The 25957-nt window shown below is 45.6% G+C and overlaps 1 protein-coding gene across 2 annotated transcripts in view; it reads right to left on the minus strand.

Annotated features, from left to right (window-relative positions):
* nup98 (nucleoporin 98 and 96 precursor) overlaps window positions 1–25957 on the minus strand; it is an 81267-nt gene that overhangs the window by 21836 nt on the left and 33474 nt on the right. For both annotated transcript variants that reach the window (XM_060826380.1, XM_060826378.1), the window contains 13 exons: window positions 24029–24121; window positions 21809–21949; window positions 19615–19748; window positions 17621–17811; window positions 14791–14910; window positions 12448–12731; window positions 10338–10451; window positions 9471–9609; window positions 5942–6119; window positions 4951–5103; window positions 3984–4160; window positions 1228–1375; window positions 436–862 (listed from right to left, as the gene is read on the minus strand). In XM_060826380.1, coding sequence (XP_060682363.1) covers window positions 436–862; window positions 1228–1375; window positions 3984–4160; window positions 4951–5103; window positions 5942–6119; window positions 9471–9609; window positions 10338–10451; window positions 12448–12731; window positions 14791–14910; window positions 17621–17811; window positions 19615–19748; window positions 21809–21949; window positions 24029–24121 — 2299 coding nt within the window. The remainder of the gene's footprint in view (window positions 1–435; window positions 863–1227; window positions 1376–3983; window positions 4161–4950; window positions 5104–5941; window positions 6120–9470; window positions 9610–10337; window positions 10452–12447; window positions 12732–14790; window positions 14911–17620; window positions 17812–19614; window positions 19749–21808; window positions 21950–24028; window positions 24122–25957) is intronic.

The following is a 25957-nucleotide window of genomic DNA, read 5'->3' on the forward strand; positions in this document are numbered from 1 at the left end:
CGAGAGGATGTTAAAGGACGGGGTTGGCGGGGGGAAGGATGTTGGGGGGGGGGGGGGGGGGGAGAGAAAGTTAGAGGAGGGGGTGCGGGGGAGGAGGATGTTAGAGGGGGGGTGGAGGATGTTAAAGGAGGGGGAGGTGGATGTTAAAGGGGGTGGGTAGAAGAGGATGTTGACGACGACAAGGATAACATTAAAGGGAGAATATTCCAGTGTCCAAAATCTAGGAAACTGAAAGCACAGGTGCATTTGGCAAAACAAAAATATTTATTGGGCAGACAAGCAAAAAAGACAGAAGTGAACAAATGCAGAGCTGTAGGAGGGTTTTCGGTTCAGAGGTCACTGCTGATTATACTGCTGGCTACCACAGTGCAAACGAATATTGACACTTCACACATTGAGAATCGCACCCCAATCTCAGTAATGTACAGTACTCACTGTTTGATCTTTGCTGGCTTTGGAAAGAAGTTATACTCCACACTGCATGGGTCAGTCTCGGATTCGGTTACATGGCTCAGTAGTTGGCCACTGTGACAGAGGGTGCAGTTGGGTGCCCAGCCCACCCGGAACGAGCGCCCTGCAAACAGGGCCATGTCCATCAGAAGCTTCCCTTTGCCGTTGGTAACCGACTGCTCCATTGGCACCAGCCTCTGGTGGCGTCTAATTCCCACTGTCTTCAGCTGCAACTCCGGCAGCTGGCTGGGCACACTGAATGTGGAGGGCAGCTGGCCTGCCACTGGCCAGGGGTGAAGGGGCGGTGAGCGAAGAATCTCCACCGCGGTCGGAGAGTGCTGCTGTGTCTGCTCCGGGCGGACAGTGAAAGGCAGGAGCTTCTTTGGAAAGGAGCAATAAAACATGCCTCCACCTGGAACAAAGTCAACGAAAGAGTGAGAGAAATATTCTGCCTCAGTTAGAGCAATAATTACAGTGTGGTCCTAACAATCTCAAAGATACAACTTAATTATAATTAGACATGAAATTCCATCACAACATGAAGTGTGCTGATTGTAACGAAACACTAACTGCTTTATTGTTTTCTATCGTTGCCATAGTTACAGCATGGGTTCAGATATAAAGTAAAGCTCTTTCTACACTGCCCCATCATTGAAAGAACATTTCTGGTGAACCGTACCACAACATCAGGCACCCCGAACAACAGTGGGGAAGTCTGCGCCGTTAGCTTTGTGTAATTGTCAGTCATACCAATTCCATCAAGAGTGCAGCACTTACCCAGACCTTTCGACCTTTCCCCTTGCTTTAGCAAGATCTGCCGTGGTAACATCCGCTGGCAATGGTCATCAGCTGTCAAATGTGCAAAGTGCTGATTTTGCATTTTATCTACATCCTCATCTTCACTCAACAGCGAGGCCTTCATTACCTGGAGACACACAGAAGGAAATCAAAGAATCCATACAGTGTCGACACAGGCCATTCAGCCTATTGAGTCCACACCAACCTTCTGAAGAGCATCCCACCCACCCCCACCCCCTACGTTATCCTTGTAACTCTGCATTTCCCTTGGCTAACCCACCTAGCCTGCAAACTATGGCCAATTCACCCAAACCTGCACATCTTTAGACTGTGGGAGGAAACTCTCACAGACACAGGGAGAATGTGCAAACTCCACACAGAGTCACCCGAGGCTGGAATCGAACCCAGGTCCCTGGCACTGAGAGGCTAACCACTAAGCCACCCCACAGCACTGCCCCAGCTTGGGTTTCTGATTTTGATCACCAGTTGAAAACCTTCAGAAGCTCCCATGAGTACAGTGGCACAGTGGCCTTGTAATCAGGGGAATGGGTCTTCAAAGTCTGTCAATTTATTTATTTTAAAAAACGGTGATTCAAAAGTTGGATCATTAAAAGTGACAATGAAAGAAAGGGTATTTTGGGGAGGGGAGGGGTGTTTCTTTTGAGAGATGGACAACTGGGTGACTGGCATTGAGTTATTGCCATGTGGCAGAAATGCCAAAGCCAGATCCTGATTCACCATGACATGGAATTTGAAAAAGTGTCAGGTCTCCAGCATAGAAATATGCCCTTCAGTCCATCAAGCCTATTCCAGTCAAAAACAAGGACTTGACCATTTGAAGCCAGTATTAGGTCTGTAAGGCTTGAATGCTTTAGCACTGCAAGTGCACATCTAAATTCTTGTTCAATGTTGAAGGGTTTCTGCCTCTCCCACCCTAACAGACACTGAACTCCAGATTCCCAACACCCTCTGGTAAAAGAAACTTTTTCACCATCTCCTATAAGCCTCTTGACCTTAAATCTATGCCCTTTCCAAAAGGAAAAGTTTCTTCCTGTCTACATCCCCTACTTTATTCATCACAAATGTGACCCTTTTATCTCTCCCTGTCACTGCTATCACACCCCTCATAGAAATGCGGCTTTCAAAACCACACAATGCTCAAGCTGTGGCCTAACCAACATTTTATACAATTTGAGCATAACCTCCTGGCTTTTACAACTCCATGCATTAGCTAAAGGTATAGTGTCTGCCTTCTCGTCCACCTGTCCTGATACCTGAAGGAATCGGTGTACATACAGACCAAGGTCTCTCTGATCTCGGAGTGCTTCCCATTCATCACTATTCCCCTGCTACTTCTCCAAGCAATATTATTAGAATTGGAGGAGGAACGAGCTCCTTCTGACCTCCCTCATTGCCATAAGGATTTCAGAAGGTCAGGAAGTATCATCCCGCAGTCCAGTCTCAGTGAAACCACTCAGGTCAGGTACGCCTCCTTCTTCAAAGACCGCAATTTCCCCCCAGACGTGATCGACGATGCCCTCCACCGCATCTCCTCCACTTCCTGCTCCTCCGCCCTTGAGCTCCGTCCCTCCAATCGCCACCAGGACAGAACCCCACTGGTCCTCACCTACCACCCCACCAACCTCCATATACAGCGCATCATCCGCCATCATTTCCGCCACCTCCAAACGGACTCCACCACCAGAGATATATTTCCCTCCCCTCCCATATCAGCGTTCTGAAAAGACCACTCCCTCTGTGACTCCCTCGTCAGGTTCACACCACCCCCCCCAACCCAACCTCCACTCCCGGCACCTTCCCCTGCAACCGCAGGAAATGCAAAACTTGCGCCCACACCTCCTCCCTCACTTCCCTCCAAGGCCCCAAGGGATCCTTCCATATCCACCACAAATTCACCTGCACCTCCACACACATCATTTACTGCATCCGTTGCACCTGATGTGGCCTCCTCTACATTGGAGAGACAGGCCGCCTACTTGCGAAACGTTTCAGAGAACACCTCTGGGACACCCGGACCAACCAACCCAACCACCCCGTGGCTCAACACTTCAACTCCCCCTCCCACTCCACCAAGGACATGCAGGTCCTTGTACTCCTCCATCGCCAGACCATAGCAACACGACGGCTGGAGGAAGAGCGCCTCATCTTCTGCCTAGGAACCCTCCAACCACAAGGGATTAATGCAGATTTCTCCAGTTTCCTCATTTCCCCTCCCCCCCCCCCACCTTGTCTCAGTCCCAACCTCGAACACAGCACCACCTTCCTAACCTGCAATCTTCTTCCTGACCTCTCCGCCCCCACCCCACTCCGGCCTATCACCCTCACCTTAACCTCTTTCCACCTATCGCATTCCCAAAGCCACTCCCCCAAGTGCCTCCTCCCTACCTTTTATCTTAGCCTGCTTGGCACACTTTCCTCATTCCTGAATAAGGGCTCATGTCCGAAACGTCGACACTCCTGCTCCTTGGATGCTGCCTGACCTGCTGCGCTTTTCCAGCAACACATTTTCAGGTCAGGTACCAACCCATTCTACCTTGATGCAGTGTTCTGCTACGTGGCCGGTGAGTGGGATTTGTGATTCAGCCGTTATCTGCTTCTGCCTGCACAGCTGTACCCCTTAGGCATTTAGCAGCACCTCACCTCACTCCCCAGGGTCACCACAGTGAAGGATGCCAGGCCCCAGCACTATGTGCCATTCACAGAGCTCTCATTACCTGAAGAGAGTGGGGGTTGATGCCCAAGCTGGATGCAATGTTGCTGGAAGCTGACACAAGCTCCTGGTCCTCACTGATGTCCTCATCCAGTAAACTGTCCGGCATGGGCTCCTGGGTGATGTCAGCCATATCGCTGTCAAACTCGGTCACACGCCCCAGCTGCTGCATCAGGGGGCTCTATGGGAAAGTGGAGCGCTGTTAGATCACAGAGCAGTACTGGTTCATAGTGCAGGCCCAAATGAGCAGATATGAAAACAGCCCAAAGATGCGTGCTATTCTATATTCAAAAATTGAGGAAGCTAACAACTCTAGGTTTCATCATCTTTAAAAAAAATAAGAAAAAAGCATTTCCGGTAACTTGCTGGCCACTCCATGTTTGGATGAAGTTCCCTTCACAGCCTTTCAAAGTGTTTAGGTATAAAAATGCTTGCAAATGTGACCAAACAGTGAAAGATTCCCACACTGCAAAATGTGAAAGTGATTAACTACTTTGTCAAGAACACTGGTTATTGGATAAACACAAGTCCCACACATTAGGGAGAGTTCCCCAGGTCCCAAACACCCTACGACCCATACAGGAAGATGCAATACGCAAACAGAGCTTTCGCCTGAACTCCCTCAAGCAGTGCATTGCACTGAAAGGTCAGCACTGCATGCTGAAGTCTCTACAGTGGGATTGGACCCCATAGCCATATGACATGACAGGCCAGTGCACTAACCACCAGAACCACTGCTTTTCATTGATTGGACTGTCACAATCCAGACTGTCTTGTTGAAGTCACATTCCTCAGGTTGCTGCAAGCCTTTTTGGTTGGGGGTATACATAGACATGGAACAAAGGCAGGTCTGTGGGGTTGAGAAAATGATCAGGTATGGGCCAGTTGAATGGGACAGCCTGGCAGACTTACAATGCCATGCTGGGAAGGAGGTGCACTAAGACAGGCAGAGGGGCTAGGTGGGGAGTTACCTCCAGCTGCAGGTTCTTGACAGGCTTGCAGACTTGTGCTGCCTGCTGATCAGGAAGAGCTGCTGTTTTCATCTTCTTGGTCTCAGCTTTTGAAGGCAGTTCACTATCCTCCTCATCCGAATCCTGAAGCCCATACTTGGAGAAATGTGTTACCTGGAAAGGGAAAATGCAGGGATCAAACCGCGAGCTCCAAGGGGTATAACCCCAAGATCGCCTTGGTCATTATAGAGCAGCAGTCATTGGGAGATTCCAATGACCAAAGCTAGATAATTCCCAGAGCACACTTCACAGCCAGAGCACCTCTGACAAATCAATCACATTTTCTAAGTGCAGTCACCATTGCAATGTAGGAGACAGTGCAGTGTACTCAGTACTGCAGCACTGAAGGCCCTTTACCAGAGGGGCAGTTGTGTAAACATCCAAATGCAGAGATGAAACACTTCCCCTCGCACCATGGATCCTGGGTAGAGTGCTCCACATTCAGCCAAGCCCGATACTGCCTCAAACAATTGGGGATGTTTGAGAGGAGGCAATGCAAAGTGGGCTGTGTCAGTGAAGCGTCAGCGATCTAAACCATGTGAAATTCCAGATTAAACAGCAGCACAACAGGCTATGTCCAATACGGAGTTATAAAAACTGCACTGGTGCACTGAAGACTGCTGTTACTCAGAGAATGCCTACAGTTACAGAGTACCACTCGTACATGTTCCCTTCCAGCTACTTGGGTGCCTCTGCCATGTTTGTGCCACAAACCATCCTACTCCACAATGGCCAGTGAAGAGGAAGGGACCGAGGGCAATAGCAAAAGGAAAGCTGGCACAGGGGTGAGGAATAGTTAGTCAGCTGAAATCTAACATACTCACAGTCTGTAGCCTTAGTGAGATTCAAACCTGCTCCTGACTCAGTGCACCCTGTGAACATGCTGCATCAGACTCCCTGGTCGAGACAGGAGAAGGAACTGAAGATGAAATGCAACAAGGTCAACACTTGCCTCGAAGACCCAGGAGCCAGTCTCCGACCTGTACTCCAGGAAGCGAGCGCCCTGCTTCCGCGATGAGCTCTCCAGTCTCTCCTCAAAACCCATCTCCATCAGGCGCTCAGGGGACTTGATCAGGCAGCGAGTGGTCTTGTCAGTTGGCCAGACTCCATCCAACGTTACCTCAGCTCGTCTTTGCAGAGACGGAGGCAGTTAAAGAGAGAGGATGGAAGAAAAAGCGAGAATTTAGGGTGTTATTATAGAGTTTTCATGAAGCTCCTTTAGAACCAATACAGTACATTTAAAATGTAATATTCTAAGATGAAACAGTTCAAATAGAAAGAATGGCTTTTGGCTAATGGAACCCATACAACTGCAGCCCAACAGAAGGCATCATTTATAGAGAAACTTTACTAAAGTGGTACTGAGGATATTTGGAAAAATGGAAAGAATTGGGATTGTTCTCCTTACAGCAGGAGTGGGACAGCTTTAATAGGTGTGCAGAGTTAGGAAGGATTTCTTCCTTGCTATCGATTTTGCTGGCATAATGGGTGGTAACCAGATGACAATTTAAGATAGAGATAAAACAGCCAAGGAAAATAACTTACTTTAAAAATAAGTTTTAGGATCTGGAGCACACTGCCCGAGAGCAGATTCAACAAGAATTTCAAAAAGGGACCTGGAGAATTAACCATCATGGGTTTTTCAGGATATTTGGAACGGGAATATTTGGAAAGCTCTTTCAAACAGTCAGGTACCATGGGCCTAATGGCCTCTTCCTGTTGTGTCACTCAATTTTCACACGAGGGCAGAAAATTTATCAAACAAGGAAAGAAATCGAAGGTTCGGGTGGTGGGGTTGGATAAAGTGAACATATTGCAGAAAAACACAAGAACACAAAACGGTGAACACAATTTATACACAAGGGCACTGCTAATAAAAAAGGGAAATAAATGTTAAGGTCAGGTCACAGCGAGAGCATCACATGCCACAGGCCATCCCATAGTGGAAAGAGGGCCAAAAGACACAAAAAGGTAACAGAGATCATTCAACAGCATCAGACCAGCAAGAATGGGTCAGGATTACAAAGAAAGGTTCAATGAATAAGAAAGAAAAGTCAAAAGATTAGCAAGTCCGTAACTGGGGACATAATGAAACAATATTTCTATTCATACATTGCCTTTAACATATAACATTAAACTACATTACACGAGGTCAGATAACCAAATTGTTGGTTGTCTGACCTCATGTAAAGTGTTCAGATTTAAGGAGTGCCTTAGAAAGACAGATAAAGGCCAAAGTGGGAGGGAAGAAGCTGAAGATATTGTTGCTAATCGTGGAGTGATTAAGATTGTGAATTTACAGAACACTGGAATTACAACAGCACAGACATCATGGAGAAGTGTATGGCTGAAAGAGAGATAGCAAGGGTTGAGTCATGAGGAACTTTGAAAACAAGGTAGAAAATTGAACTAAGATGGTGTCGAAATGCTGCTTCTGCAGCATTCTGGTCTCGTTCCAAATTTCCACCATTATATATAAGGGCAGCAGAGTCCACAGTTACTGCTTTTGCTGTTGAATTCATGTATCACTGGGACACCAGAGTGTGTCTGGGAAAATTAAACAGATCCTGTCTGGGAGAGGTCACAGCACAGAAACAGATAAGTGAATAAATTTAAGTATAGCCTTGCTGTTAATCTACGATAGTGAATAGACTGGGTTCTTTCTTGATTATATACGTCTCATTGAGATAAGTCTCTTGATTAACTTAAAAATACTTCAATGCCAGGAGCCTAACAGGGAAGGCAGATGAACTCAGGGCTTGGTTAGAAACATGGGACTGGGATATCTTAGCAATTACAGAAACATGGCTCAGGGATGCGCAGGACTGGCAGCTTAATGTTCCAGGATACAAATGCTACAGGAAGGATAGAAAGGGAGGCAAGAGAGGAGGGGGAGTGGCATTTTGATAAGGGATAGCATTACAGCTGTGCTGAGGGAGGATATTCCCGGAAATACACCCAGGGAAGTTATTTGGGTGGAACTCAGAAATAAGAAAGGGATGATCACCTTATTGGGATTGTAATATAGACCCCCTAATCGTCAGCAGGAAATTGAGAAACAAATTTGAGAGGAAATCTCAGCTATCTGTAGGAATAATAGGGTGGTTACGGTAGGGGATTTTAATTTCCCAAATATAGACTGGGACTGCCATAGTGTTAAAGGTTTAAATGGAGAGAAATTTGTTAAATGTGTACAAGAAAATTTTCTGATTCACTATGTGAATGTACAACATGCTAAACTTGACTTACTCTTGGGAAATAAGGCAGGGCAGGTGACTGAGGTGACAGTGGGGGAGCACTTTGGGGCCAGCAACCATAATTCTATTAGTTTTAAAGTAGTGATGGAAGAGGATAGACCAGATCTAAAAGTTGAAGTCCTAAATTGGAGGAAGGCTAATTTTGACGGTATTAGGCAAGAACTTTCAAAAGCTGATTGGGGGCAGATGTTCGCAGGGGAAGGGATGGCTGGAAAATGGGAAGCCTTCAGAAATGAGCTAAGATTCCAGAGACAGTATATTCCTGTCAGGGTGAAAGGGAAGGCTGGTAGGTGTAGGGAATGCTGGATGACTAAAGAAATTGAGGTTCTGTGGGAGACTGGTCAGCAAGGTTAGATTTCATGGAATACAGGGAGAAAAAGCCATTTGGATACAGAACTGGCTCAAAAGGTAAGTGAATATAATCCCCATTCACTTGGACAAGTGGTGCGATTTTGGAAAAGGATAGAGTGATCCCTGTGTCAAAAAATGCAGAGGAATTTGCAAGTACAATCAAGGAACATTGATCTTTGTCACACTGGAAAGAGCTGCTTTGGTAGCTAACTTAAACATTTATTCACATGTAGAGGGCATCACTGGTTTTATTAACCATCCCTAATTGCCGCAGAGGGCAGTGAAGAGTCAAGCACATTGCTGAGAGTCGGGAGTCACACGGGGTCAGACCAAGTAAGGGTGAGTTTCCTTCTCTAAAAGGACATGAGTGAAACAGAAGGGGGTTCCCAACAATCAGCAAAGGTTTCATGGTCATCATTAGGTTCTTATTTACATCCTCCTGTTGAGTTCAAATTACACCACCCACTGTGGCAGGATATGACCTTGGGTACCCAGAACACTAGCTGGATCTCTGGATTAACGGTCCATCAATTATATCATTAGAAAGTCACATCTCCACTAACAGTGAGGTGGTAACCTGATTACAAGGAATTCAAACATGGGAGTACTGGGAAGGGGGATCAGACAGTGGAATGTTTTGGGTGAAACTATGCCATGTTCACTCCGAGGCCAATCCATCCTGGAAGCACAGTGCAACTGCAATGCAGACAGTGGAGTCTGATATTGCTGCTGGGATCTCACTTAAACTTCAGGCAATTTCTGTTCTTGTGAATTCCAAACACCGACATGGCTCAAGGTTTGGATAACCTTAAAATGCCATGTGTATTTCACAGCCCATCCCGATGCCACAGCGTCACTCAGTCTGATTGTTACCTGTTCAGGCCCTCACCCACCAGGGGCTTTTTCTCATCGTCGAGATAAACGATCACCTCTTTCCTGCGGACATGCACAATCTCATCCAAGTTCATGTTGGTTAAGTTCACAACGCCAGGGAAATATATAGACCCGTAACCTGGGTTTTAAAATAAGCAGGTTAACAGCAAATACCTGGTCCGGCACCAGCCTCAGACCATGCTCCCCCACTCCCCCAGCAGGTAACCCCCTCGCACCCTGCCCTAATCCTGGGCCTTGCCTTCCTCTTTAACCTCTCTCACCTCCCAGTCAGATTACATTTTTAACTCCTAATGAACAAGCTTTGGCAGATTTCTCAGACTGGAAAAGAAAGTGACCCAGTTTGCAAGGAAAGGGAAAGTGACTGAACAACAGCTCGTTCCAATCAGATTTGTATTTTGACTCATTCCTAGGAAGGAGTGTGTCACTAGCGAAACACACATTTACTGTTCATCTCTAGCTGCCCTTGACAGCTGTTGGTGAGTCATCAGCACCAGGAGATCCAGGATCAGAATTAGGCCATTCAGCCCCATCATGTCTGTCCTCAAATTCAACTGGCGTTGACGTTTCTCAACTGCATTCTCCTGTCTCTCCCGATAACCTGATTCCCTTACTAATCAAAAACCCCTCTCAAATACAGCGACTTAGCCTCCATAGCTACCTGCAGCAGCGAGCTCCACAGATTAACCACCCTCTGGATGAAGAAAGTCCCCCTTTCTAAAAGAGTGCCCCTTCACTGACGTTGGGCCCTTGGGTCCTCATCCGTCCCCACTAGTGGAAACACTGTCTCCATGCGCACTCTATCCAGGCTGCTCAGCATTCTGGAAGTTTCATTTGTTGAGCACTCACCTTTGCGGCCAATGGTGAAGTTCTCCACGATACATTCTCCATTCTCGTTCAGTTGTTGGGCCAGTTCATCCATGGAGGGGATGGTATAGTAACCGACTCGAGTCAGCACTATGCCTAAAATAGATTGCACACCATCAGTACCATTTGGATAAACAACAAAAAGACAAGTATGGTATCACATCATGACTATGGGGAAAAAGTCTCCTGGACTAGCTTTACTCACAAGCAGGTTCACAGTTTCCCAGGTGAGGTGTGATTTGTGGGGCTATGGAGAAGGTATTCCATGTTTATTTAGGTTCTGTGAGCCCATGCCCTACTAGTTGAAGGGCTGTACTTTGTTCTATTTCTGCCCCATGTTGAGCTTTGGCCATGCCATGTGACAGGGGAAGGGAGGACTGCAGATGCTAGAGATCAGAGTTGAACAGTGTGGGTGCTGCCAAAGCACAGCGGTCAGGCCGCATCCAAGCAGGAGAGTTGACTTTTCAAGCATAAGCCCTTCACCAGGAAGGGTCATGATTTGGAGATGCTGGTGTTGGACTGGGGTGTACAAAGTTAAACATCACATTTCACCAGGCTGTAGTCCAACAGGTTTAATTGGAAGCACGAGCTTTCGGAGCGCTGCTCCTTCATCGGGTGGTGACAGTACATTAGAGGTCTTCCTCATTATGCTGCTGCTGGCCCTGCCTAAGGCTGTATCATTAACACATCCTGGCAGTAGGCTGTTCAGTTGGTTACATTAACCAACTGCTTGCCCCTCTTCTGTGGTTATGAAACCATAGAAAGGACCCACTCAGTTCACCGTCTCTTCTCCAGCTGTGTAAACAAGCCACTCATTCTCATCCCATCTTGCAGCACATGGGCCATACCTTGCAAGTTAAATTCCTTCAGGTGTGAGCGAGCTGAAAGCTTCTGCCTCAACCTCCAAACTCAGCAATGGCTCCCAGGATTTGCTCAAGTCACCTTTAATCCTTCTATCAACCAGCATAAACTGGTGCCCCTGGCTCCCGGTCTCTCTGCCAGAACTCACTCAGCTTTGCTGGGCACCCATCCAAGCTCCTCATTATTTTACCAAGTCATCTCTCAGCTTCTTCCATACTAAGGAAAGGAAAGCAAACCAAGCCGATCTTTCCTCACAGCCGCCATCTCACAGCCCTGGTCATATTGTTATAAGCCTCCCCCCTGCCCCATGCAGTGGTTACTGGTGGGCTTGAGCTCTGAAACATCCAGTGGGTGTCCCAGGCCTGGAGCACATCAGCAGGCCCCAAACCAATGGTTGTTTAATTTTGATAAATGTCCTTTTAGTTTAGTTTTGTTTTGTTACAGTACCCCTTAAGGAGTTAATAATTAGATGATTGCTGTAACCAGTACAAAGCCCCTTATCGAAGCAGTACCTGTGTTCCGATTCCAATACGATCCTTCACCAGCTAACTTGTTGGAGAAGGACTGGAGTTAGCAGCTAGTTCACAGCTAGGTTAACCATCAGCCAGTACTGCACACCGGGCAGACTGAGCAAGAACAAGAGGGTGCCATCCAAAACATAATTAATGAGTCAGTTTGTTTTTATTGCAATGGTCTAATACTCCCATTACTTAATGCCAGATCTCTCTCATTATATGAACTCCCATTTACAAACTGCCATGTTGGAGTTTCAAATCCCACCTTCCAATGATCAGACCATGGCTCTGTAATACTAGCTGAGTAACAATCACTGCTCTAGCTATCCCAACACCACTTTTTTGGGGCAGGGGAGGGGGTCTGGGTGGAATGCTCTGATAGTTGGTGCACACTCAATGGGGTGAATGGTCTCTTTCCATGCTGTAGGGATTCTATGATTCTTCTATAGAAAACTCACTACCCTTAGAAGAAATAAGAACAAAGAGCAGCTTGAGATAGCTTCCTCATCTCTTAACAGGGCAACTCCTTACCATGAGATTACGCCTCTGATCTCAGGCTTCCTCCAGAAGTAGTGGCTCATCTACATTTACCCTGCCACGCTCCCTAAGAATCTTACATGTTTAAAAACAATTGTCACAAGTGAATGCCCAGTTCCAATTGTAAACACCAGGTAAGAAAACTACACTGGATAACTCTAACCTACAGTGGGGCTCACCTGCGGGATGAGGTGGTAAACTGTCATCTATCTCAGAATCCCTCTCCACACTCAGGGACCCATCGATGTAGCATGGATCTTCACTGCTGCCTTCCAATATACCATTTCGCAGCTTGTTCCTCAAGTTCATCTCAGTGATGGTATCGTCCATAGCGGAGTTCTGGTGTCTGTTGCTGTTTACTCCCTCGGGTGTCTGTGGGATCGGTTTGACTATGGTGTTGGTGTAGCATTTATTCACCTCCTGCTGGTCATTATCCTCTCTCTCCAACCGACATTCTTGTTCACTGTGAGGAGGAACCAAGATGGTAAATCATTGCAGCATTCATTTGTGACAAAGGTGGAGATTGCAGGCAGCACCAAAGGGTCCTTGCTATCAGGAATGGCTCCAGACTATTTTCTGAATGAAATTTGAGATTTAGACTGAGAAATCAACACCAACAAAACTTCTCGACTTACTGGATGTCTCTATTCCAATTACCCAGCACAGGTACGATGGGTCACAAAGCCTCCTTCTGGGCTACGTAATTCCACGGTGAAACTAACCTGGGGAATTTTGCTCGTCATGTAAGGTTCAACTCCCAAAGTACAAGCTAGGCGTCAGAAGATGAGATGGTGGAAGGGTGGGAGGGAGGTACAAACAAACAAACATTCACAAGAGCAACTGAGAAAGGGAGTGAAATAAATGCTTGAGAAATGAAAAATTTGCAGGATTATGGGGAGGGAGCAAAGTGGCACTGACTGGAAAAGTATTTTTAAACATCTGGAAAAGTATGATCACTATTCTGCCCTTCTCATTAGGCAAATATAAACTGAAACCTACTTTGCAGGACCAGTTAGTAGCTTGGACAATTTTAACCTTCACATAGATGAGAAAATCAAATTGAAGGATAGCCACGAGGAGAAATCCAGAGTATATTTTTTGCTACTTATTTATAGGAAGTGCATGTTGTTGGCTGGGTCGGAATTTGTTCCTGTCCCTAATTGCCCGAGAAGGCAGTCGTGGTGAGCTACTTTCTTGAACCATTGCAACCCATTTGCTAGAGCTAGACCCACAATACTGTAATGGAAGGTGCTGCAGGATTTTCTATTAGTCCAGTTAGAGGACTGCTTACCTAATGGAAGACAAAAATCGAGAATTTTCAAAATTGCAACCTGTAACGCGTGGAGTACGACAGGGACCAGTGTTAGGGTCACAACTATTTACAATCTATATTCAGGTCTTGGATGAGAGATGAAAGTGTATTGTAGCCATTTTTGCAGATGAAATAAACAAAGAGTGTGGAGGAAGGCAAATGGAGCCTTCAAAGGGATAGCGACAGATTAAGTGACAGGGGCAATAATCGGCAGATGAAATATAAAGTGGGAAAATGTGAGATCATGTACTCTAGCAGGAAGAATGGAAGTGCCAGTGCTTTTTTAAACCAAGACAGACTGTAGGAAGCTACATCACAGATGGTTTGAGGGCCCATTGTATAAATGACAAAATACTAATTTCCAAGTGCAGCAAATGAGAGGGAAGCCAAATGGAAGACTGGCCTTGACTTCAAAAGGAATACAGGATAAAACTCGGCAAATCTTGCTACAACTATTAAAACAGGAGTTAGATCACACCGAGATTGTGGTAACTAGTTTTGGTCTCCTGATCTCGGAGAAGCTACACTGGCATTGGGAGCAGTCCAGACAAGATTCACGAGAGGGATACCTGGCTCAAAAGGACTCCCTTACAAGGAGAGGTTACAAACCCATCAACAGAGAAGAGTAGGCCACTCAGCCCTGCCATTCCACATCATCATGGCAGACCTGATCTTTACCTCAACCCCACTTTCTTGCAAACTCCTGATAAAATCTTTCATTCCTTTGGTAATGAAGAATCTATTAAAGATATTTAAAAACTCTGCATTCATTTCCTTGCGAGGAGGGGATTTCCAAAGAGAGTCAATCCTCAGAAAGAGAGATTGAGAAGGTTGAATCTGTACTCAATTTAGAAGAGGTGACCTTATAAAAACATTAAAGATATTTAGGGGCTTGACAGAGTAGATAGAGAAAGACAGGCACTATCCCACAAGGGGAAACTCGGGCCAGAGGGCATCATCTCAGAACAGAAACCTGGTCTCAGAGGGTAGTGTGTCTGTGGAATTCTTTACTGTAGAGGGCTGTCAAGGCTGGGTCATGAAGCATGTTCAAGGCTGATGCAGAGATTTTTAACAGGAAGGGAATCGAGGGTTATGGGGAAAAGACAGGAAAGGGGAGTTGAGATTATTTGATTTTTCATGACCTCATTAATAGTAAAGCAGACTGGATGGGCTGAATGGCCTACTTCTGCTTGTGTTTTATTGTACTCACTTCTCTCCATTCTCTGGATAGTCTGATGGTGAGGCCAAATCGTTTGGTTCCTTGCAGAGTACAGGCGAGCACAGAGTAGAGTTATTCATGCTCTTCAGTACCAGCTTCTTGATGCTCTTCCTGCACAATGGAACGTTTGCTGAATTAGTTACTAGGTATGGTAATGTAGTTAAATTATTCATAATGCAGAGACAACTGTTCAAATCTCTAATTTAAATGCAACTAAAATCTCGTCTCAATTATTCCAAAACTAATCCCATTGGGGCAATGTGTTCCCCCATAGCCCTGCACCAATCCCAATTCATCCCTCTGTCCGGAAATCTCCACCTTCCAATGATTATTTATTCAAATTTGCTTGATAGTTCAGACCTTTACTTCATACATTCCACACTCAAAACATTACGTTAAGATTTATCCCCATATTTTGCAAGGACTTAAAATAGATCAACCTGATTACCCACTAACCAAATATGGAAAAATCCTTCAAACCCCTGCAGTTTTAAACTTTGTTCAGCCTTTCCTGCTCCAGAGGCAATCGTGCCAGTAGCTCAACATGCTCTACCTAGAACGGGAAATTCCCTTCAAATTACCATGACAAACCTCAGTTATTTGCACTTTGCAATGTTAGTGTACATTCCACACCAGGGTGGTCAAAAACTGCACACTCTGGTCTAACTGGTTTTTCTTACATTACTATTTGTTAATGTTCTCATATCTTCATTTTGAAAACTGACAGTGTTCTTCACTTTCTTTTAAAAAACTTCACCCAATTACACCTTTTTAGGTAAACCCATTTCTAGCACATCCTTCAGTATCTGCCCACCAAGTCTATATTAATAGCTTTCTCTTTCTGAGTTCCATGGGCCCACCTCAAGCATACCCATATTCAACTGTAGGCACCACCTTTGTTAACTTGCCTGGTTTTTGGAAGCATTTAAACTTTCATAAAAAGAAAACACCTTAAATATTTTTGGGTACATAAATATACTTTGGATTATGAAAACTGAAAATTAGCACTATGCCAGGATTGTAAACGATTTACAATGAGACTTTAAGGAATAAGTCTGCTGTCTGCACTCGAAGGAAATGTTCAATAAGAGAGATAAAAATTGTTTTATAATCTTAATTGCCAGACAAATAGACTGTTTCAGAAAGGGCCTCGTGATGAAGACAGCCTAGCAACAGCCTCTGGACTTTTGGTTTATTTTGCCACAGACTGGAGTGTTGTTCAGCTTTGGATGTAGGTTTGCTCACTGAACTGGAAGGTACATTTCCAGATGTTTTGTTACCCTACTAGGTAACATCTTCAGTGGGCCTCAGGTGAAACAATGCTGAAAGTTCCTGCTTTCTATTTATATGTATGGGTTTCTTTGGGTTGGTGATGTAATTTCCTATGGTGATGTTATTTCCTGTGGTGAAGACATTTCCTGTTCCTTTTCTCAGGGGGTGGTAAATGGGGTTAAACTCGATGTGTTTGTTGATAGAAACCCAAACATATAAAGCAGGAATTTTCAGCATTGCATCACCTGAGGCCCACTGAAGATGTTACCTAGTAGGGTAACAAAATGTCAGGAAATGAAACTTGCAGCTCAGCGAGCAAAGGTACATCCAAAACCTCAACCTGAGCTACAAATCTTAAACCTCGCTAAGTTGTTCAGTCATAACAGGCTTGCAAGAAAGCAGTGCTTACTGAAAACTGAAAGAACTGCAGCTATTATAAATCAGAAACAAAAAACAGAAGTTACTGAATAAGCTCATTAGTTGCAGCATTGCTCTGAAGAGAAAGCAGAGTTATATTTTCGGGTTGAGAGACCCTTCCTCAGACCTGAAACGTTAACACGGATTTCTCTTCACAGGTGCTGCCATATCTGCCTTTCCATTAACTTCTGTTTTTGAAGCAGTGCTCTGAGTAACAATGTACACTTAAACCCCCCCCCCGAAGAAATATTTCCTGAGAATCATAGAAAGTTCTAGAAATCAGTAATTCTGATCACCTCAAACTGAATCTGAACTACTGACTTGATTGTTAAATTATTTTGAACTGACATGTTACCCAAACCAAGGATCTTTCGTTGATCTGAGACAGACAGCAATGCGATCCCATTGACAAGAAACTAAAGGAACTGACAGAAAGTCACCTCATTTCATCTTCTTAGCTTGGAATTCTAATCAACAGGGTTTTCTCTATTTTCCAAACAATTGCTCTGTCTCATCCTGTCTGTGTATTAGTGTGTACGTTAGAGGGATATGGTTTAACCCTGATTAATGCTTTAGCTGATAGCCAGTTTAGCCACATGTTTAAACCGAACATTTACTTCTAGTAAACAAGGTTACTGAAGAGTGTACTGAAGAAACTTGATAGAAGTTTCTTATTTAAATTAACAGTAATAAGCACCTTGACCATTTTAGGTGATTAAATGAGACTTTTATACTGTCTCATGATAACCATTCGTTAGTTCATTTCTCAGAGCAATGTCCTGACTGTCAGAGTCAATCACTGGGTTTAAAATTTAAACAAAGCTTGGCACAGTTAAAGGTTAAATCAGCATTAATGGATGCATTCTCCATTGTAATGCCTCGACTTGACAAGTGGACTGTAGTAATGTTGTGGAGTGTAAACATTGCCTTTCCCCTTCAATTTGTATAATTACCAAATGCCCTGGGCAAGGGGACGGCAAAACACTTTAGTATTGCTAAAGAGAAGACACATTCTGCTCAGTGATAAGATTTGTTATGAAAAGGTAAGAGATCGATAGCGGCGGTGGGGGGGCAGGCAAGGGAAGAAGCGCGAGAGAGAGCACGAGATGTCACGAGGGTTAAAAGCATTTACCTGGGCAGGAAGGTGCCATTCGATAGAGATGTAGGTTCATCATCATCCAGTCCATCAAAGAGCTGGGACTTGGAGGAGCCAGAGGCCTGCAGGGCTTTTGGCCGTACTCTGGTGGCAGGGCGGGGAGTCAGCTTGTAGTGGGTGGGGGTAGTCAGTGCCTTCTGGGCTGCTGGGTTTGTGGGCTTCAATCGCTGCAAAAAGGAAAGCAATTCATTTTAAAACACCAGGCCAGGTGGTTTCCATTGGGCCCCTCTGGCTTCTTCTACCTTTCAGTTTGCTCAGGCCAGAGCAGTAGCTCAGCATCTTTTAGTTGTCATGATTACACATCCACTGACTTCTTCATAAGAAATCAATCTCAGCCTTTACTGCTCTCCGTTTGGTAATGCTGAATTGTTATGCCTCCCAGGGATGGGGCGCTAGAAATAAAGCCCTGCTCTCCGTTGCAAAAATTTAATTTCTTTTAAAATGCAGAATTTCTCAATTTACCTGATTTTCAGACTGAAAGCACAGACCAGGTTTTTGTACTTAACCAGGTTATTACCAGTAAACATCAGAACTATTTCAAATTCTAAAATCCTTATAAACTCTATTTAGACAGAGAGAGACACCCTCACACACTGATTTCCTGAAGAAGGGCTCATGCCCGAAACGTCGATTCTCCTGCTCCTTGGATGCTGCCTGACCTGCTGCGCTTTTCCAGCAACACATTTTCAGCTCTGATCTCCAGCATCTGCAGTCCTCACTTTCTCGCAGACACCCACACACAGGCAAGGAAAAAAACATACAGGTGTTGAGGGCAGGGGGAAGATCTGGAAAGGAGTTCAGTTGACCTTGTTCAAAGGATCTGCTGAACTGGTTCTTGTGCTGGTCAGAACATTGCTTCTTCATCTTCCTTTTCAAAATGCTTTCTCCTGGGGCCATAGCGCGATGTAAACAGTCTCTGATTTACTAAGTCAGAACATTCTTGAATAAATTGGTTTCTTCGGGCTTAAAGTGCAGTTTGTAGCAGAGAGCCTGGAGCTGGTGGTGTTTTGGATGCTGCCTGACCTGCTGTGCTTTTCAGCACCATTATAATCTCGACGTTTGAGGCTTCTGTGCCTTGTTCAGAGCCTCAGCCTCTTCAGCTACCTGCTGTCACAGTGGTTGATAAGCACCAGACCTTTGATATGAATAACTAATCACTAAGTCCACCGACCAATCAGCTACTCGTTGCTGACTGAACGTCCATTTGCACACAGTCCCCCTTGGCTCCAACTCACCCAGAAACCAACCAGTTCGAAAACAGATCTTTTCTCATTTCAGTCCACAATTAAAAACACAAGAGAAATAAAAATACACTGCCTTTCTAATCCAATGACCCACGGTGATGTGGCTTAATCTTCACTCACTCTTAAAAGGCCCAAAGAGCCTCTCCACTGAATCAAAACATTTTTACAACAAACTGTAACTGACCTGGATTGCAGTGACTCGTTCTCATGTCAAATGCATATTTCCAAGACTTAACACACATTTTTTTTTTCTCATTTTAAAAACTGAAAGATCTACCAAATTCAAAGCATCTTTGCAGTGTTCCATGAACAAAATGGATGCTGTATTTCTCAATGGAACAATCAACATTTAGAAATGAATTATGAAAAGCCTAATCATACTTTGATCGGGAAATAGAATCATCTTTGTATCCTAACTTCGGTGCCTTGGTTGATGAAGATAGGCAAGCATTCTTGATAACAAAAATGTACAAAGAAACTGAAAGGGCAAACCAATTCTATACAGTTTTGAGAAGCAGCCCTTTTTGAACTAAAGAATGTATTGAGGCTACATCAATGTTACACATTACTGAGACATCAATGCAATCCCCGAGCACAACTATAACTGCATTGAATGGCTGGGGACTTGCCAAGTATCTCAGTGAAACACTATGAATTGATCCAGATTAAAGATCAAAGGCCTGGATCATGGGCACACGTGTGAGCAACAACAGACTAGGACCGTACCTCCTCTTTCTTCTTTGGATCAACCATGGGATTTCTGAAGAGTGGAGAATCTCCGAAAGGGGTGTAGGCCAGAGCATTGAGCTGCTGCTGTAAAACAGCCTGCTGTGTGGCGGAGGCATTCGGGTCAGTCAGGCCTGTAACAGAGATTTGGACAGGTAAACAAGCAGAGAATACTTTTATTTTATTCCTCCTTGGGATGTAGGTGAGACTATTCCCAATTAATAAACTGAATACATTTGGATTTTCAAAAGGCTTTCCCTCAACATCCTTATAAAAGGCTGTTCACAAGATACCAGCTGAAGATCTTTGGGGTGATATTAGAGCATGGAGAGAGAGGATTGTCTAGTCAGTAGGAATGGGTAAAGGGGGGATAAATGGGTTATTTTCTGGTTATCAAACTAAGTAGTGTCATAGGGAGTACTGCTGGGACCTCAACCATTCATGATCAATATGTTTGACTTGGATGAAAGGAATGAATGCAGTATAGCCAAATTTGTTGTTGATACACAAAAGAAAAGCTGTGAAGAGGATACAAACAGCCTGAAATGGGATAACAATGGGTAAAGTGAGGGGACAATAACTGGGCAGATGTACGATGTGGGAAAATGGAAGCTATCACTGACAGGAGGAAAATTAACAGGGTCTGATTGGACAGAGTCTGCAACATGTGACAGCTCAGAGGGAACTCTGTCCTCATGAGTCCCAAGTAATCAAACTACAGGTTAAGCAAGTCCTACCAAAGAGAAATGCCGTAAAGACCAACATTCCAATGTGGATGTTCATAAAACATTTCTTTACATTTGTATAGACCACACCCAAAGCACGAGGGCCACTCTGGTCACATTACTTAGAGGAAATTATACTTACATTTGGTTCACGAGATTATTTTGGACAGGGTGCGTCCTTTGAGGAAAGACTGATCCAATTGGCCAGAAATGAGTACATTCTCATCAAATGGCAGAGCAGACTACAGGCCGAATGGCCTACGCCTGCATCTGTCTTACAATGATTACAAAAACCAGGGGTAACCTTGGTGAAACACAAGATCCTGAGGGGGCTGTGACAGGTAGATCTGGAGAAGGAATTTAGAACTAGGGGAAAGATTCAAAATAAGGGGTTACCCCACTTAACAGAGACAGAAGCAGGACTTTCTTCGCAGAGGGTCAGTCTTCGGCATTCTTGTCCAGAGGCACCAGTAGAGTCTGGATCACCGAATGCATTCAAGAGTTAGACTGAGTTTTGATTGATAAGTGAGTCAAGGGTTACAAGGACAGGAAGAAAGTTACTGTCACTATTAGATAGCCTGAGTGAACCAAATGGGGGAGCCTGTTGAATAGCCTCACCCTGCTCATGATCTCCTTCCACTGAGCACGGAGGTGGGATTGGAGCTCTGTCTGGCCATTACCAAAAGAATGGCCCTCAAATCACTGACCTCCACTTGGAAAGAAATGCGACACTGGCGTGACGGACCAAATAGCAATCTTCTCTCCCAAAGTACACACGGCTGCCCAGTCACAGGGAGCATTAACTGACTTATTTAATAATGCTCACTCTCCAACAATGAAGGATGGGGTGACAGGGGATACTGGCACCGTGCTCAAGGTGAACTGCACTACCCCACCCACTCCTGAAAATGGACACTCGCACATCGGGCTTCCCAGTCAGGACGAGTGAGTCATACAGCAGGAAGGTCATGCCTCACTGAACCACAGCCCAATCTCCCTTTTATATTCAGATTGGAGACCACTTTAACACCACATCAATGGACAAAGTCACCACCTCGAAAGCAATTCAGGCGGATTTACACTTAACAGGTCTGCAGTTAACTCACTCAGCAATAATAAATAAAAATGACAATGCTAGGCGAAAGAGATAAATTTAAAGATGGGCCTAAAGGAAGCTTCGAGCCCAGGCAGCTGGACACACATTCACCAACAGTGATTACAATCTGGGTGTCAGAGACTAGAGATCTCAGAGCTGAGAGACGGCAGGCCAGTAGCAATAGGGAGGGGCAACAACACAGAAGAATTTGAAATAGTCACTTTGCTTTTACATGAAGCAAGGGGCTGTTTAACAAGCCAACACTGGTCAGTGAGCAGAGGGAGAGTGAGAGAGTTCGGATAGGGACAGTAAGAGTTTCATGTGAGCAGACAGAGACAGAGAGTCACACGTGCCTGTTCTGATGGTTACTTACAGACAGGGGCCTGAGGTGTTCCAAATCCCACTCCGGCATTGGGTGCATTGAAGGCTCCTGTTCCAAACGTTCCGGCTCCAAGAGTGGTGCCCAACTTGGGCTGAGTGCTTCCAAACAGGGAGGTCTGCCCAGCACCCAGAGCTAGGAAAAGAAAACAAAGGCATTGCCAATCAGGAGTTGCAATTCTCGGTGGATGTGGGGCAACAGTGCAGATCTTTCACCCTTTTCTGTTGTCAATTGGACAGGGGACTGTGCGAACAGGTCTGTCTATACATGACTTCCTCATTTTGATGATGTGCAGATATCTTGGTTGTAAACAGCAGCTGGGATAAACCACCTTTCCGCTGATTGGGCCAAAGGGCATTTAACACCAGAGGGGCAAGGACACCTGTGTTCTTGTTCACCCCATCTCTCTCGCTCTCTCAATTCTTACTAGGAAACCAGGAGATGGGCTTTAGGGTAGATTCAGGTCCAGTGGTCTGTCTGTGTTCAGGCTCTGTGCAAGACTACTCCCAGCGTAGCTTTCAAGCCCTGGTATCTCCACGTGCTTATCTTGCTGAGGATTATCCAATACCACGCAGCTTCAGCAGCCCACATGGGAGTGAACTCCACATTTAACTGGGCCCCACTTTCTGATCAGACCACAGCACAGCCCCAGCCTGTTTACTCTAACAAAGTAGCACACGTCATGCAGGTTTTTTTAGATTAGATTACTTACAGTGTGGAAACAGGCCCTTCGGCCCAACAAGTCCACACCGACCCGCCGAAGCGCAACCCACCCATACCCCTTACCTAACACTACGGGCAATTTTAGCATGGCCAATTCACCTGAACCGCACATCTTTGGACTGTGGGAGGAAACCAGAGCACCCGGAGGAAACCCACGCAGACACGGGGAGAACGTGCAAACTCCACACAGTCAGTCGCCTGAGGCGGGAATCGAACCCAGGTCCCTGGCGCTGTGAGGCAGCAGTGCTAACCACTGTGCCACCGTGCCGCCCGTTCTCACCCTGCACGTGGAGCAAAGGTCATCGAGTAATGATCCAGACAAAAAGTTCGGGCTAATTACAGTGCCTCAGGAAGTGCTTCATCCTCGCCTGTCAACCAGAACATCAAGCCCTGGTATCTCCACGTGCTTATCTTGCTGAGGATTATTCAATACCACGCAGCTTCAGCAGCCTAGTGGGGGCGGCATGGTGGCACAGTGGTTAGCACTGCTGCCTCACAGCGCTGGAGACCCGGGTTCAATTCCCGCCTCAGGCAACTGTGTGGAGTTTGCACGTTCTCCCTGTGTCTGCGTGGGTTTCCTCCGGGTGCTCCGGTTTCCTCCCACAGTCCAAAGATGTGCGGGTCAGGTGAATGGGCCATGCTAAATTGCCCGTAGTGTTAGGTAAGGGGTAAATGTAGGGGTATGGGTGGGTTGCGCTTTGGCGGGTCAGTGTGGACTTGTTGGGCCGAAAGGCCTGTTTCCACACTGTAAGTAATCTAATCTAAAAGAGTAATTTAATCCTACATGGGAGTGAACTCCACATTTAACTGGGCCCCACTTTCTGATCAGGCCCTGCCTGCTTACTCTAACAAAGTAGCACACATCATGCAGGTTCTCACCCTGCACATATCGCAAAGGGCATCGAGTAATGATCCAGACAAAAAGTTCTGGCTATTTACAGTGCCTCAGGAAGTGCTTCATCCTCGCCTGTCAACCAGAACATCTCCTGAACAAGGATACTGGCAGAAGGTTAAGTAAACTTGGCTTGGACTTGAATCTCAGGCGGGTGGTGGGGGGGGGGAATCTAATCAAGGGACTTAAAATGATAAACAATTCGATATGCAGAAGTGGTTCCCTTTTAGGGGTGGCGAGGTCATCTAAACAAAGGAACTTGATCTTAAAATTGGAGCCCGGCCATTTAGAGGTGATATCAGGAGACACTTCACACACAGGACTGGAAGTCAGGACCTCTCTCCAGCACAACACCGGGAACCCTGGTTAAACTTCCGCGGATAGACTAATAGGTTGGAGGGGCTGAATGGCCTCTTTCTGCTCCTATGGAGCCCCTCCAGTAGCTCAGCTTGGATCAGTAATGGTCAGCTCAGAGCTGCTAACCCGGAGGCTGCCTGCACTGCCCAGCCATCTCCTCTGTTTGGGGTGAATTCCAGACATCTGCCTCCACCTCCTTAATCCTGTATATTTCCACTCCCCAACCAGGTGTAACAGCTCACCTGATCCAAATCCACCTCCTAGCGTTGTTCCAAGGGCTCCAGTTGCAGGTTTATTCCCAAACAGACCACCGGTTGCTGCAGTTGCGCCAAACCCTAAAGAAGCAGATCGAGAGCAGCCAGTGATTTAGCTTTCTGTTCACTCGCTGCATCAGATTCTGAAGTGCCATCACCCTGAACCTACAAACCCCATGGCACCAAGCACATCACTGCATTCTCAGTATCAGAGCAATAAGAATGCTTGTAACAGCACAAACACATACTGATGGGATCAAAGATATAAAGTATGCAACTGACTCCCCAGGTTCTACTGTGAGCATTACTGTGACCCAAGCAAGCAGGATGCCTGAATGCCCCACAAAATAATGGTTTTGGGGTAGATAACCTGGTAGGGTAACAGAGGAATCCCTTCAGATTGCAGAAAGATTCTCTCTCTCTGTAGAGAAGTAACCAAAGTCTGAAAGATAGCTAGGTATTCGCCCATAGGTTATTATAAACTGTTACCTGGAACCAGTGGAAGACTGAACTAATGTATGCTATCTCTGCGGGACCAATTACATCTTTAACTTTCATGACGGACCCACAAGTACTGGGGCTGGAACAAACGCAGTTTTCCAAGTGGTCATAAGGGGAGACAGAGCCAAACTTGGGGCCTCGGCTGCCAATGGTGGTTGACCAACAGAACTAGAGGGGGATACAGATATAGGAAGTAACAAGGCCATGGAGGGATTTAAAACTAGGTTGACCATTTTAAAATCATGATATAGTTAAATGGAAGTCAGTGTGGATCGACAGCATGGGGTGATAGGGGAACAGGAATGGTGCAAGACACATTACAGAGACTTTTGATCAAGCTCTTCATGCAGGTTACAATCCACTCCTGGAATGTTTGGCCCAAAGATAGGGACATGGCCATTATGTTGCAACAATTATGCTGTGACAGCCATAAGGTCACACATTGAGGCACCGTATGGGTTGTGTCTCCTCCATCAGAAAGGTGAAGGGTGTTCAGAAAAACACACAACTTCCATTTGTGCTTCTCACTGCGTTCTCCAACCAAACCACCGAGGAACTGGATCAGCTCTCACTCCCATTGTCCACATCTCCCATTAGATCAATGTGATTAACCATACACCCCAGAGACAAACCAACTGTGGAAGACTATCAGCAGCATGGCCTCAGCAGTGACATTCCCCTAAAAGGAGGTCTCCCTGCCTGAATTTACCTTACACCACTTGACCACCAAGTGCATCTCAGGGGGCAGTGTAACTCTACATCACCTAAACAAAACTTAACCCTTTGGCATGTTTTGCTCCTTAAACCTTTTCACCACTTATGGCTCTAAACTTCCATTAAGAGTCCACCCAAGTGCAGAGTCTGGATGCTTTCCTTTCTCATCCTCGGCCACAGCAATATTAAAATCCTAACAATCACCATCTGCAACCACAGGCCCTTTCCACTCCCAAGTAATCCCAACGAGGTACAGTTAGTAAGTTTGCAGATGACACCAAAATTGGAGGTGTAGTGGACAGTGAAGAGGGTTACCTCAGATTACAACAGGATCTGGACCAGATAGGCCAATGGGCTGAGAAGTGGCAGATCGAGTTTAATTCAGATAAATGCGAGGTAATGCATTTTGGGAAAGCAAATCTTAGCAGGACTTATACACTTAATGGTAAGGTCCTAGGGAGTGTTGCTGAACAAAGAGATCTTGGAGTGCAGGTTCATAGCTCCTTGAAAGTGGAGTCGCAGGTAGATAGGATAGTGAAGGCGGCGTTTGGTATGCTTTCCTTTATTGGTCAGAGTATTGAGTACAGGAATTGGGAGGTCATGTTGCGGCTGTACAGGACATTGGTTAGGTCACTGTTGGAATATTGCGTGCAATTCTGGTCTCCTTCCTATCGGAAAGATGTTGTGAAACTTGCAAGGGTT

This window comes from Hemiscyllium ocellatum, chromosome 6 (genome assembly GCF_020745735.1).
Source record: "Hemiscyllium ocellatum isolate sHemOce1 chromosome 6, sHemOce1.pat.X.cur, whole genome shotgun sequence".
NCBI classification, from domain to species: domain Eukaryota; kingdom Metazoa; phylum Chordata; class Chondrichthyes; order Orectolobiformes; family Hemiscylliidae; genus Hemiscyllium; species Hemiscyllium ocellatum.